Raw genomic sequence first — 14,141 nt, forward strand, 5'->3', positions numbered from 1 at the left:
TGAAAAGAATTTTTGTGTGGTTTTATTTAAACATAAGTATTAACTGAAAAAATGGGAATGATATGAGTTTATAAGAATACAATGGTATATACTGACAGAAGATTCTTAAGCAACTGTATGTTGCTTGTGACTTATGGTGGTGGTCTTCAGGTTTACAAATACAATACTTGTTTAAACACACTTTTCCAGTCTTGGGCAAGAATTCCCAAATAGGAAACAGATATTACCAGGCTACACATGATATGACAGGTGATCACAAAGCGTGATTAGTGTGATGCTTTAGCAATGTATTGCTTTACAAAATGCATAGATTGTATTTTCTTTCCTGCTACTTTTTTCAACATTGTAGCTGCAAATTTTTACTTTCTTGGTGGACTTTAATACGTGTGCTTCCCATGTTCCCCTACAAACTACTTTAAAAGGAAAGAGGAACACTTTTCTTATATTCTTGGGCATGAACAAGTCCCATTGGGATTGGGCGGCATAGAAGTCAAATAAATTAAATTAACAATCTGAGTTATACATAGGCAAGATTCTGATATCTATGGAGATTCTCAGTCATCCAGGTGAAGGTTCTCCCAAAGGTACTTTTTCAAGAGGCAACTGGACTTTCTGGGTTTTTTTCTTTGAAGACATTTCGCTTCTCAGCTAAAAAGCACTGAAGAAGGTTCTTGGATGAGAAGTGGAACATCTTCAAAGAAAAAAAAAAGGAGAAAGTCCAGTTGCCTCTTTAAAATGCATTCTGATAAAATATTCATTACTAAAACAGCAATCGTGATCTTCTCACTTTGCTGGAGAATGAGTCTCGATAGTTTTGTTGAGCTTATTCACAAACGTTTGAATGCATAATTTACATGAGCAGCGGAATATGTGTTTCATTTGTCAGCAAAACTTAGTAGTAAATATACTTTGAATTACAACATTAAAAGTTTCTTGTATTCTCTTAGAAATCAGAATCATTATGCGGTTGCATGGAAAATTTCAGAATAAATTGTATGCATCTGTGAATCCCTAAATGAACAGAAGCCAATGAAACAGTACTATATAATTTAAACACAGCATCTTTCTGCAAATCTGAATGCATATTATCCATATGCAGTTTTTTAAAGTAAATATGGCAGATGCATAATTGAGTATGCTTTCTGTTAGAATTTCCAGCATCTTTGCTCCAATTAAACAGCTTCCAGGATTACTTTTTTCCTCAGTCTTTCTTCCATGTGCTTTCCCCCCCTAACACATGCCGATTTAATACACAATTCAGGAGGAGAATACTAAAATATTATCAATAGCAAGCAATAATGATAGATTTATATCATTCTGCAAATCTTACGTATCTTCCACAAATAGCTTATTATTGCACACGTAGGGGGTGGCAACATAATGCATGGAGGCACAATTTAATCTAAAAAATAACAAAAATCTTCCAAGGTTATCACAAAATAATACAGCACAAAATAATATAGCTAAAAATTTTAACGTTAAAGATCACATGTTGTCATTTTCTGATACTTGTATTTTATGACATTCAATAGCCAGCGGAAAATTATGTACACTAGCAAATATAAAAGTCACAAATTAGAGTTCTATTTAACACCTTGCTAATGAAGTACAGAAGTACAAATACCACTGTTCCTGTAGCAGGTACTTTTCTTCAGCCTTCTGATGAAACCTCATTTTGTGTAACTTTTATCATGTGATCTCTCATTATTCCAATTTATATGAACAATATACCAATTATAATAATGAACTTTCATTACTGTCATTGTCAAACTTAAATGCAAGATAAGACACTACAGTTAAAAATTATTGTTTCCCCTTTATATACCAACTAATACAAAGAAATGTCCATGATACTCCTACTTCTCATTCTTCAGAAAAAGTAGAAAAGAGATAGGGCATAGATAGTAGCTTCATTAGGAAATATCAACTGCATTGGGGAAAAAACAGGAAAAAGATTGCAGTGAGATGACAGGAAGCGAAGACAAAAGGAAGAAAAGACAAGCTGTCGTGCTCTTTTAGAAAGACTGAAATCTAATAGGAAAGCTGACCCTCTCAAGCAAGAGTCAATTTTAAAGGCATTCATACTTAGCTTAACTACATGTCAGTCATCTACACATTTTCATTTTGCTTTTTTCCAATAATGTCATCTTAGTGATGCAAAACAATCCTCAATTCAAAGCTAAGCAACAATATTTAGACTAATTGCATATTCATACTGTTGCTAATTCATACTGTTTTAAGACACCTTTATATGAATTAAAACATTTACGAAATTCTAAGTGGCATCAACAAGGAATGGTTTCCAGTAATCTCACTACACGCATAGGGTGATGCCATTATTGGTTGTGCTTGCATATATTGCCACTTTCTTTTGTTGCATCAAAGCTCCATCTAAACTTAAGGATAGGGCTTGAATAGAAGCAATAAGCAACATGACACCAATAGTTCAAAATATTTCAATGTGGAAATAACCTATATGGCATTCTTCTTGTTCAGCTGTTAGATTATCCTTGACGAGTTACATTAATGAAAAGATACCATGTATACTTTGATGTTGTAATTTATGTTACTTGCATTCTCTCCATATTATATACATTCATTTAAAAACATTTTTACATTGCTTTATCATCCATCATTTTTCTCTGTATCCCACCTCATTTGGTGAATCACCTCTATATAATGGGGCATTATTAAGAAAACGAACTAGTATCTAATGCTTATTAATTCTTTCAGATTAGACTGCTATTGTTCTTTCACAACAGCTACCAAAGCAGGTCTTAAAGTACGGCTATGCAATTTGTAGCCAACTTTTGATACTAAAGCTACTGTGCCCGGTTCTTTCCCTTCTGTGGGGACATGAAATAACGCTTCATGTTCATAAGGATCAAATTTGGCTCCAAGAGGATTCAATTTCACCAATCCATGTTTTTTGAATACTTTCTGTATTTGAACTTCAGTCATGGCAAGACCTTCATAAAGATTTTTCAAATGGGGGTTTTCATCTTTAACTTCTTCTTTGGGAACAGACTCGGTTGCTTTTTCCAGAACATCAGCAACTTCCAGTAAGTCCTTGCAGAAACTCTGAATTCCTAAAGTGCAAAACCAAAAAAATATAGTCAATCCTTAAAGATAGATTAATATTTCAATCACATGCAAAAATGTCATTTTAAAATGCATTTTACTATAATAAATAGAAGCTGAAAATCAGCTGGATCCAGATTGAATCATGATCATGTTGTACACCAGAACAAGTTTATCACAACTAATTTAAGTACCTTCATTTCAGTGGGACTACAATGACTTTAAATATAAATCCAATGAATGAATTTTTTCCCCCAAACTACATTACATTTATGAGAACATAACCAATAATTTAAGTCTTTCCAGATTCACTATTAGCTACAAATTATAACTTCTATATGGTAAAATAGCTTCACTGATTCTTTCCAGGTGATGTTTGCTACATGTTATATGGCAAATACTGTTTGTCATCTGAGAAGACTGTCTTTATCATCTGAAATGATTTCCTATAGTTTTTTTCTCCAAATACAGAATCCATCCTTCACATCTTTTTGTTTCCTCTTCTTACAAAACCCAAACAAAAGAAAATCAATCATTGATAACAGTATGAGAAAACTAAACACACAGTTTTAATCAATGACAACTACATGGATTTTTTTTAAAAAAATCACCAGTAACTATGGTGTATTTTATAACTATAATTGGTTGGCTTGTACAAAACCATACACCATCATTAACAATTTACAATAACTGAGTTCACACATTGAGCCAAGAGCATTGAAAATCTAGTCAAAATGTATAAGATTTAAAATGTTTGGGCTTGCATCTGCATTCTAATCCCAATAAGCAAAATGTGTATGTACCAAATAACTTTGCTTCTTCTACCAATTTCTGAGTTCTCTGCCGCATATTTTCAGCATCTGCCAGAGCACGTTTATATTTATCCTAAAACAGAAAAAGAAGGGTAGTGACACAAGATGAAACATAAGAGACAAATTATAGCATTCCTTGCTCATACCATCCTCATTGATTTCCATTTAACTTATCAAAGTGAGGTTTTTAATTTTATTTTATTTTGATTATTTTGGAAGTCCAAAATATGTGTTACTATAAGTTCAGATGACATGCTAACCTTTCAACCCAAGTTAATGAATTACAAGCATGCATACATTCTCTTTAATCCACTCTCATTAATCCTTTGTTGTGATTTAGGATGTAGTGTGAATACTGCTAGTGAGGTATACTAGTCACACCTGATAATTTGTATCTTAAATAGGATGATGGAAAAGACATTTTAAAAATTGCTTTTTATATTGCACAGAATAATCTATTATGGTTGTTTATGGTTGATTTTGACTTATGGGTGTTCTCTATAGTGGGTGGAGATAGCATCCAAGAATGGGTTAACCCTGTCTAGGATCCTATTGAACTGAGTCTTCAACTTTAACAGGCCTCCTCCATCTTCCCTGTTTTTAGACTCAGTCTATCTTAAGGACTAGCCGTCTCTTAATTTGTTCCCATTCCTACATTCTAATTCCACCTTCTATTGCAGAGAATCAACTAAATTTACTTTATTCCAGGGAGACCGCTTGCTCAACGCAATCATTCATAATCATTTAGCATAATATAGGTAATCCTCAATTTATGCTGGCAATTGCGACTGGAACTCCTGCAATTCCTACATTCCCATTTATTGCTGCTGTTAAAATAAATCACAATTTTTGGTGAGGCAACATCCTGCCAGCTTCCCACAACCAAGTCAGTGGAGAGGCTGACAGGAAGTTGCAATCCCAGGCACCTCTTAAGTAGTTAAGTGGCTGCTGCCAGGTGGACAAGGGTACAAAGGAATACAGAGGAGGCGCACAGCAAGGGTGGGGAGAGTGCCGAGGGATGTAAGCAAGGCACATGAAGGGGAGGCAAATGAAGACTCAGAGAGAAGGTGCAGGTGAGAGAGGATGCATGAAGATGTGGGTTGGAGATGGTAGCAAGAGGATAAAGGGACATGTGAGAGTTGGGGAGAGTGCACAGGGATGCATGATGCGAGAAAGGAGCAGTGTGGGTTGGGGAATATATGATCAAAACACTATGCAAGTCTGGGAGGGTGAAGAAAATAGACACAAGAAGTGCGATACAATTGGGGAGGATGTGAAGGAATGTGTAAGTGGCTAGTGTGTTCCAAATAGTGGAGGAGACTTACTCGAGTAACTTGCGATGTTCCCTGTCAACTTTCCCACTTATTTTCTTGGAAAGCTGGTGGGAAAGGCTGCAAATGGTGATCACATGACTGCAGCATGCTGCAACTGGTTGTGTCAGCCAGGTGCCATAGGCTCAGATTGATCACATGACAGAGCTGGAAAGGCTGGAACTCTGAGAACCAGTTATAACAATTCATTCAAAATCATTGTAACTTCAATTGCTGAATAAATGGCCGACAGTTGAATATTATCTGTATAAAAACTTACCCTAACTGCAGAGATACAGGCAGTCCTCAGTTAACCGTAATTTGGATCAGTAACTCTATTGCTAAATGATTTTTAAAATCATAATGAATTTTAGTTTACACTGTGACTAATCATTAATTCAAATTAATATTCACATAAACTAAAAAATTATATTTGTTCCCAAAAGACAAAGACAGATATGATCCTGCTGTCCAGAGTTGTTTAGCAGATTGTCTGGGCACTCCTGTATATCTCCCTTTGTTTAAAACTGGAAGCAATGGGAAACAGCTTTCTTTGGCGTTGGAATTCGTTTGTAATCATGATACAGACAATCCTCAATGTAAGACCATTTGTTTAACAACCATTCAGTTACACTTATGATTATATAGAGTTGCTGCAGTCATATGATCAGAATTAAGATACTTCATGGCAACCAGCATGTATTTATGACAGTTGTAGCATTCTGGGATTTCATTTATGACATTGCCATGGGAGCTATGAAAAGCAAAATCAAAGAGGAAAGCTGGATTTGCTTCAAAAGAAGAATGATTTGCTTAATAACTGATTAAAAAATTGTAAAAATAGGCATAACTCACTTAATGATTGCATCACTTAGTGACAGAAGTTCCATTCCCAATTGTGGTGATAAGTTGAAGACTGTGTAAAGCATTAAATTGTCTTCCAGAACTCTGATTTTTTTATTAATAGTCTTAACTTATTCATAATAAAATCTAATATTTATATTTTGGATGAAACTTTGATACACCATTGAGAGAAAAATAAGTTTACAGGCAGTTTTTAACTTTACTAAGCCTGGTCACTTAGTAATCATTTGAACTTACAATTATTTCCCCCAAAGTTACTTATGACCCAGTTCTAATAGCCACTCACCCCACAATCATATGGCAGTATTTTGAGAACTCAGCAACTGGCTTACAATTACATTTGCAGTGTTCCTTGGTCACATGACTGCAAATTATGACATTTTTTGTTGAAAACTGGCATTTATTTCTTGTTCCCAGCAAAACTGACCATTGTGGATGTGAGGGCCATTTGGCTCCAACATCTGCCACCCTATTGATTTCCAGAGTTGATCTGGCTGGCTAGGCAAGTATCCCCTTCCTCCATCACCACTCCATGTGTGTCCCTCCCAAAGCTGTGCATTCAGTGGAAGAGGACCATGCCAGATAGAAAATCACCCATAATAAACAGTGGATGTTCATTGATGAACATGAACACTTAACCACTGCAAAGTATTGTAAAATCACATGACCTACTTTATGACCACAATGACTTATGACTGTAATTACTATGTTTAATTGTGGTCTTAAGTAAGGATTAAGTATACATTTCTACTATTCACTATAATTAGGAGCAGAAAGTAAGCTAACTACACACATACATCTCTATCATACCTGGATTTTAGTATTTTATTATAAAAACAAAAAAAGCAGGCATGATCACCAACAGTGTCAACCCTCAGTATCTTCTGGCATTACAGTACTACAGAGTAAGAGAATTGAAAGGGACGTTTGAGGTATTCTAGTCCATCCCCCTGCTTAAGCAGGAGACCCTGTTTCCAAGAAAGAGCTAGAGAGTAATATCACTAGTTTATCATTTCTGGTTAGCTATGCCCACTTTTAGTTTTATAAAAATGAACATATCCTATGACATGTCATTCAGTTCCGCTAGGCTACAAAAATTGTTCTCCCTACAATTAAAAAATGTAAAATTCTTACAGTTATTTCCTTTAATTGCTGTTCCAGTTTAGTCTTCTCCTCTGTTAATATATTTGCATCAGAGCAAGAATCAGGTTTTTGTTCATTGTGGCTCTGGCTTTGTTCTTCTTCCAAATTTGGTCCAGTGCCTTTCTCCCGGGTCATTGTGCAAAGCAGTCGAGTAGATCTAAAACAAGATCGGAATCAGCAAAACCTTAAAAAATTAGGAATATGAATATACAGAAAATCCAGAATATATTAGAGCAAGAAAAAAGATTTTGTATTCTGGTAATATGCTGCTTAACACACTCTGATGGCAAACCTCTTAACTGTATTTTTTGCCAATAGCATACAAATTACCAGTAAGTCTCTCTGGGAAGTCACTTTTTTCTTGGAGGCGCAGAGTCTGCCTTTCTGATCAACAAGTGTCCTCTTCTGGCAATTAAACAATTAGTTGTCCTTTATTTAATTATTAAAACAAGGTTTTATATTCTGATATTAAACCTGTTTTCATATAATCCATAAAAGCAATTTTGTGTGAAAAGTTTATCCGAACCACTGTAGACCCCAACATGATTCTAGAAGCTTTTATTCTAATCCAACAACCATCTTCTATTTCAAAAGGTTAGTTCAAATCCATCCCAGGGACCTGAATCATTCCATTATTCAAATCTTATGCCTATTTTAGGAAAAGTGGACATTATTCCAGCCTGCTTACAACCTCTCATTAATAACTGTCCAGCTTCAGGGCGGATAAAAATCTATTTTTAAATAAATAAAATGTATTTTTTAAATTTAAAATGGATGTTTTTATTTTTATCAAATTTATTTTAATACAATGCTTTTGGAGTAAAAATCTATCTAAATGTAGTTTTCTATTTAAGATACATTAATAATTTAGTTTATTCAACATGAAATGGAACTTAGTTATGTAGCGTGTGACTACATATTCTGCAATATTGAGTGATTTATTTTTTTTAAAATCTACTTTTTCCTATTTCGGGCAGTAAAATTAGGAAGGCAAACTGAAAAGACAGTGGAAAGAGAAAAAAGTAGTAGATAAGACTGGCTTGCCTGCTAGGCTAAAATATTACCTTCCGCTTGCCCTTTTGGAGCTTTTAAATTTAAGTTTTGAAGAGATTTAGGAAACACCACTTCCCGATACACACAAGCTTTTCAAAAACTTAAGAGAGAAATTTTCCCCTCGAAGTCGAAAAAATCCGAAAACCTCCCACCCCTCTTACTTTTGCCACATGATGGCCCAGCTCGAAAGAAAGCCCACGTTCCCTCACTTACAGGTCAGCCCTTTCTAAGCCCGGCCACCTCCCTCGCCTTTCCTGCCGGCTTCTCTCAGTCCAACACTTGCCCAGCTCCAACTCCTCCACTCGCCTGCCTTTGGCTGGAAACTGTCGCCGCTTCCCTTGCTAGCTCGCCTTCCTAAAAGAGCGAGAGGGCCCTGCTCGAAAAGAGCGCCGGGCATAGTCGCTCGGCGTTTGCCGGCCGAACTCCCCCTGCCAGGAAAAGAGAAGCGCCGCCTCCATTTTCTCCCTCTTACCGCCGCGGAGTCCCTGACAGGAGAAAAGCCGCTCGCCCCGCTAGCCGCCGCGCGCCGCACACCACAACCGACGCCATGCTTCGCCGCCACCTGAGTCCCTTCCGCTTAACTTCCAACGGAAACTTGGCCCCGACCAATCAGAGTGTGCGTTTGTCGTACTTGGTGTCTCCCTTAGCCAATTAGAGGAGCGTCCTTGAAACCACGTGCCACGAAGAGCACGCGATCGTTTCCTGCGGCCCAAGAAGCTTCGTTTTAAAGGTGAAGCGGTGCTTTAATCGGCGGAGCAGCAGTTGCGTAGCAGCTCTTATGAGCTGCTATGACCAATGCCGGTTCTTCCGCAACACGCAGTCATATTTAACCGAATGATACTATAGGTGACTGGGTTTTTTTTCTTTTTCAAATGTATATGCGTGTCGCTCCCGGACTGTAATGCTTCCAGTTTAGCATTTAGATTTATATATCGCATCAACAGTGCTTTGCAGCCCTCTCTAAGCGGTTTACAGAGTCAGTGTATTGCCCCCAACAATCTGAGTCCTCATTTTACCGACGTAGGAAAGATGGAAGTTTTCTTGGGAAGATTTCGGAAGCGATTTGCCACGGCCTCTTCCCTAATATTTTACTATGAGTATATCCTCTATAACCTTCATTATGTATATGTGTATGTATATACTATGTGTATACCCACTAAACCCTCATTGTGTATTGGACAAAATCAATCAATCAAATAAATAAAACTAGGGTCTCCTTGCTTGAGTGGGGGAAAGAGGTTGGACTAGGTGACCTACAAGGTGCCTTCCAACTTTAGTAATCTAATCTAATCTGATTAATCTAAAGGGTTAGGGGAGTTGAGTGATTGATCCAAGGTCAGTCAGCTGGCTTTGCCGTCTTCCGGTTTCTAGCATGCTGCCTTAATTAACTAACATGCTTAATCTGACTGCCCGAGTTTCTACTCTAACTTAAAACGATCACAACGGGTGGAATAAATACTAATTCATTAGCCCTTTGCTACTATGTGGTGCAAATCTAGCCAACATCGGAAAAGGGCTACATGAAGTTTAGCAATAGTTTTCTGAGAAAGCTGTAAGGTACTAAATGTAAGTCGCGGTATGGTTGAATTTAGGTGACAAACATTAACTATAGCTATGTCTGGTCTGAACTTTGGGTACCTAACTTGCTCAATGATCCCATGCCAGAATGTAATTTCTGATTGGGTGGGGCCAGTCATCCCTAAGGTGGCTACGCCCTTGACTTTTAAAAATATTTAACAAGACAAAACATTAGCAAAAGGTTTAGCTTCTCTTACCCGTTATTGTTCTCATTTCATCTCTCCCAATCAATTGGAAGGGTGGGATGAAAATACTGTACCTCCTTCAATGCAGCTGGAAGGGTCTTCTAACTTCACTTTTTATGGGCCTGCCTGCAAACTAAAAGGCAAGATGAGCCTGAAGTTTTATTCCATTTTTTGATATAATGTAAGAGGTTATGCCTAAATCTGGATGCAGCAAGCAAATGAGGTACAGTTGGTCTTCAATTTAGGACCACAATTGAGCCCAACATTTCTGTTGTTAAGTGAGACATTTGTTAAGTGAGTTTTGCCCCACTTTACGACTTTTCTTGCAACAGTTGCTAAATGAATCACTGCAGTTGGATCAGTTAGTAATCTGGTTGTTAAGTGCATATGCCTTCCCCATTGACTTTGCTTGTCAGAAGGTTGCAAAAGGGAATTGCATGACCCCAGGATACTACAACCGTCATAAATATGAATCTGTTGGCAAGCATCTGAATTTTGATCATGTGACCACGAGGATGCTGCAATAGTCATAAGTGGGAAAAATTGTCCCAACTCACATTTTTCAGTGCCGTTCTCACTTTGAATGTTCACTAAACCAACTGTTGTAAGTTAAGTATTACTGGCATTAAAAATGTTTCTACCATTTAATGGATATTCTCATTTTTAGAATCTAGATCTTGTAGTTCTAGTTACCTTATTATTTGTACTTATTAACTTATTATCAGGGGCTTCCAGATTAATTTGACCATGATTCTGACTCAACTTGCTGGACATACAAAACCCAAGGACAGTTAATATCCTAACTCATGTATACTGCTCATTTCCAGGCCAAAGCTTATTAAGAATGATTACGTGTAGAAAGTTAACACCCACCCCTCTCCTAGAAGAATGAAATACAGTGATACCTTGTCTTACAAACTTAATTGGTTCTGGGACGAGGTTCTTAAGGTGAAAAGTTTGTAAGACAAAACAATGTTTCCCATAGGAATCAATGGAAAAGCAATTAATGCGTGCAAGCCCAAAATTCACCCCTTTTGCCAGCCGAAACGCCCGTTTTTGCACTGCTGGGATTCCCCTGAGGCTCCCCTCCATGGGAAACCCCACCTCCAGACTTCTGTGTTTTTGTGATGCTGCAGGGGAATCCCAGCAGGGGAATCATAGCATCGCAAAAATGAGCACTTCGCTGGCAACGGAAGTCCGGAGGTGGGGTTTCCCAGCGAAGGGAGCATCAGTGAAATTGCAGCATCGCAAAAACACCAAAGTCCTTGAAACCCCACCTCCGGACCTCTGTGTTTTCGCGATGCTGTGATTTCACTGAAGCTCCCCTTGCTGGGAAATCCCACCTCCGGACTTCCGTTGCCAGCAAAGCGCCCATTTTTGTGCTGCTGGGATTCCCCTGCTGGGATTCCCCTGCAGCATCACAAAAACACAGAAGTCCAGAGATGGGGTTTCCCATGGAGGGCAGCCTCAGGGGAATCCCAGCAGTGCAAAAACGGGTGCTTTGCTGGCAACGGTAGTCCGGAGGCGGGGTATCCCAGCGGCAGCGGTGGGTTTGTAAGGTGAAAATAGTTTGTCAGAAGAGGCAAAAAAATCTTAAACCCCGGGTTTGTATCTCGAAAAGTTTGTATGACGAGGCGATTGTAAGACGAGGTATCACTGTATTTTGAGTGAGAAATGGAGAAATATGCTCTTGGATAGCTGCCCCCATCTTCCTTAATAGCCCATAGGAGATGTCAGCACTTAAGAGATAAAGAGATCTGGATAGCTCTATTCATAAGCAAATTCCCTGCAGCAAGGTCTGAACAGAGATAGGATTAACCCACTACTATCTAGCAGCAGAATTCACCACATGGCACAATCGCCTGGGGACATTGCATCACCCTCCAGGCTTCAACCAAACTTAGCTCAGACAACCTACAGAGCCAGCAACGACCCCTATAACAGCCAATAGAATACATGTTCTTGCAGAGGAACAGGAAATTAAAGTGCAAAGCTCAAGAGAAGGTATAAAAGCCCCTCACTCTCAACTCCATGTGGTCAGTTGCCCAAAGCCACTCATGTGCTTCAATAAATAAACCCTCTTTCCAATCAGTGTCCAGCCTCCATTTTGTCTCTAGTACCTTTCTCCTGCCTTGGAACTGAATCAGATGGATATTTTTTCCAACAACAAGAATGATTAAGAAACAGGAAACTAAAACATACAATGAATGGTTACAGGAATTGAGCATGTCTAGTCCAGGGGTAGGCAATATTGCTAGCTGAGGAATTCTGGGAATTGAAGTCCACATGTCATAGAAGAGCCAAATTTGCCTACCTCTGGTCTAGTCTAATGGGGGGCGGGAATTGGGAAGCAGTGTTCCCCGTAAGCTGCGCACGTGCGTGCCCCAAAATACCCCCCCCGCGCTCCCTTTTCCACAGGCGCGCACTCCCCATCCCCCTGCCAGCCCGCGGGGGGGGGAGGCGCCGGCAGTAGAAGGGAAGGGAGCCGCAGCCATCCCTGCCTCTCCACGGTGCCTCTGGCCCCCTCGTGCCCTTGGCCTCTCGGCGCTGTCCCCCGCCCGATCCGCCCCCTCTGCTCCTCCTCCGCCTCCTGCCTTGGGGCGCAACTTCTCCCGCAGCGGGGGCTGCGAGAGAAGGTTCTCCACTTCTTCCCCACTTCTGCGCTCCCAGCCAGGGAGCTGCGAGTGAGGGTTTTCTCCACGCGCTTCAGGAATGCCCGCCCCGCTCCTCTCGCAGCCCCTTCGCTGAGAGCGCTTTCGTCCCGAGCTTTCAGCAAGGGGGCTGCAGTAGAGGCAGGGCAGGCATTCCTGAAGCGCTCGGAGAAAGCGCTCTCGCAGCCCCCTCACTGACAGAGAGAGGGAGAGAGAAAGTAAGTGAGAAAGAGAGAGAGAAAGGGGGGGAGATAGCAAGAGAGAGAAAAGAAAGAAAGCAAGAGAGATAGAAAGAAAGAGGGAGAGAGAAAGAAAACAGAAAGAGAGCAAGAGGGGGAGAGAGATAGAAAGAGAGGGAGAAAGTGAGAAAAAGATAGAGAGAGAAAGAGGGGGAGAGAGAAAGAGAGAAATAACTCTTGATTTAAAGCATATGGTAAAAAGCGCCCAAATAATAACAGAGAAAGAAAACCCCAGCTGTTTGTGTGTGTGTGTGTGTGTGTGTGAGAGAGAGAGAGAGAGAGAGAGAGAGAGAGAACTCTTGAACCATTTCCAATAGCTCACCTGTTATTGGAAATGGTTCAAGAGTTCACACACACACACACACACATAAGGGGGGAGGAGACAGGGATGGAAAAAGAGGAGAAGATAGTACGATCATTGCGAAACAGCTATATGGCGATTTTTCAACCCAGAAGTCAAAACACCATCTGCACATGCGCGCCCTTTTTTTCTATGGCCACGCATGCGTAGATGCGCCGGGCAGATCAGCTGCTGGGCGGCTTCCCTGGGTCTTCCCCCTCTTGCTGGCGGGAGGGCGAGCGGCGGGCATCAGCGAGGAGTTTCCCCACCGCCCACGCAAACTCCTCGCTGCTGCCGCGCCCGCCGCTTGTCTTGTCCGCCCGCCGCTTGTCCGCCGCCTGCCTGCCCGCGCACCCGCCGCTCGCCCGCCCTTCACTCTCCCACGCCGTTCGCTCGCGCCGCTTCCCAGCTGAGTCCTGAAGCGAATTGGCTTCAGGACTCAGCTGGGAAGCGGCGCGAGTGAGCGGCGCGAGCGAACGGCTTGTCCGCCGCCTGCCTGCCTGCGCGCCCGCCGCTCGCCCGCCCTTCGCCCACCCACGCCGTTCGCTCGTGCCGCTTCCCAGCTGAGTCCTGAAGCGAATTGGCTTCAGGACTCAGCTGGGAAGCGGCGCGAGCGAACGGCTTGTCCGCCGCCTGCCTGCCCGCCGCTCGCCTGCCCTTCGCCCGCCCATGCCGTTCGCTCGCGCCGCTTCCCAGCTGAGTCCTGAAGCGAATTGGCTTCAGGACTCAGCTGGGAAGCGGCGCGAGCGAACGGCGTGGGCGGCGAAGGGCGGGCGAGCGGCAGCGAAGAGTTTGCGTGGGCGGTGGGGAAACCCCAATCTTCGGCTCCTCGCTGTTGCGGCGGAAGTAAAAACACCATCTGCGCATGCGCAGATGGTGTTTTTA

At 41.0% G+C, this 14,141-nt stretch overlaps 1 protein-coding gene across 2 annotated transcripts; it reads right to left on the reverse strand.

Annotated features, from left to right (window-relative positions):
- Positions 1 to 1,381: 1,381 nt before the first annotated feature.
- GRPEL1 (GrpE like 1, mitochondrial) lies at positions 1,382 to 8,962 on the reverse strand. Of its 2 annotated transcripts, none has more exons than XM_070746975.1 (4): positions 8,736 to 8,962; positions 7,202 to 7,367; positions 3,885 to 3,966; positions 1,382 to 3,089 (listed from the first exon to the last, which is right to left on the reverse strand). In XM_070746975.1, the coding sequence occupies exons 1-4, from the start codon at positions 8,810 to 8,812 to the stop codon at positions 2,743 to 2,745; spliced, it is 672 nt and encodes a 223-aa protein (XP_070603076.1). In that variant the 5' UTR covers positions 8,813 to 8,962; the 3' UTR covers positions 1,382 to 2,742. The 2 variants fall into 2 exon arrangements, with proteins under 2 accessions (XP_070603076.1, XP_070603077.1); XM_070746976.1 differs by having other exon boundaries at positions 8,477 to 8,834.
- Positions 8,963 to 14,141: the final 5,179 nt, after the last annotated feature.

This window comes from Erythrolamprus reginae, chromosome 3 (genome assembly GCF_031021105.1).
Source record: "Erythrolamprus reginae isolate rEryReg1 chromosome 3, rEryReg1.hap1, whole genome shotgun sequence".
In the NCBI taxonomy this organism is placed as follows: domain Eukaryota; kingdom Metazoa; phylum Chordata; class Lepidosauria; order Squamata; family Dipsadidae; genus Erythrolamprus; species Erythrolamprus reginae.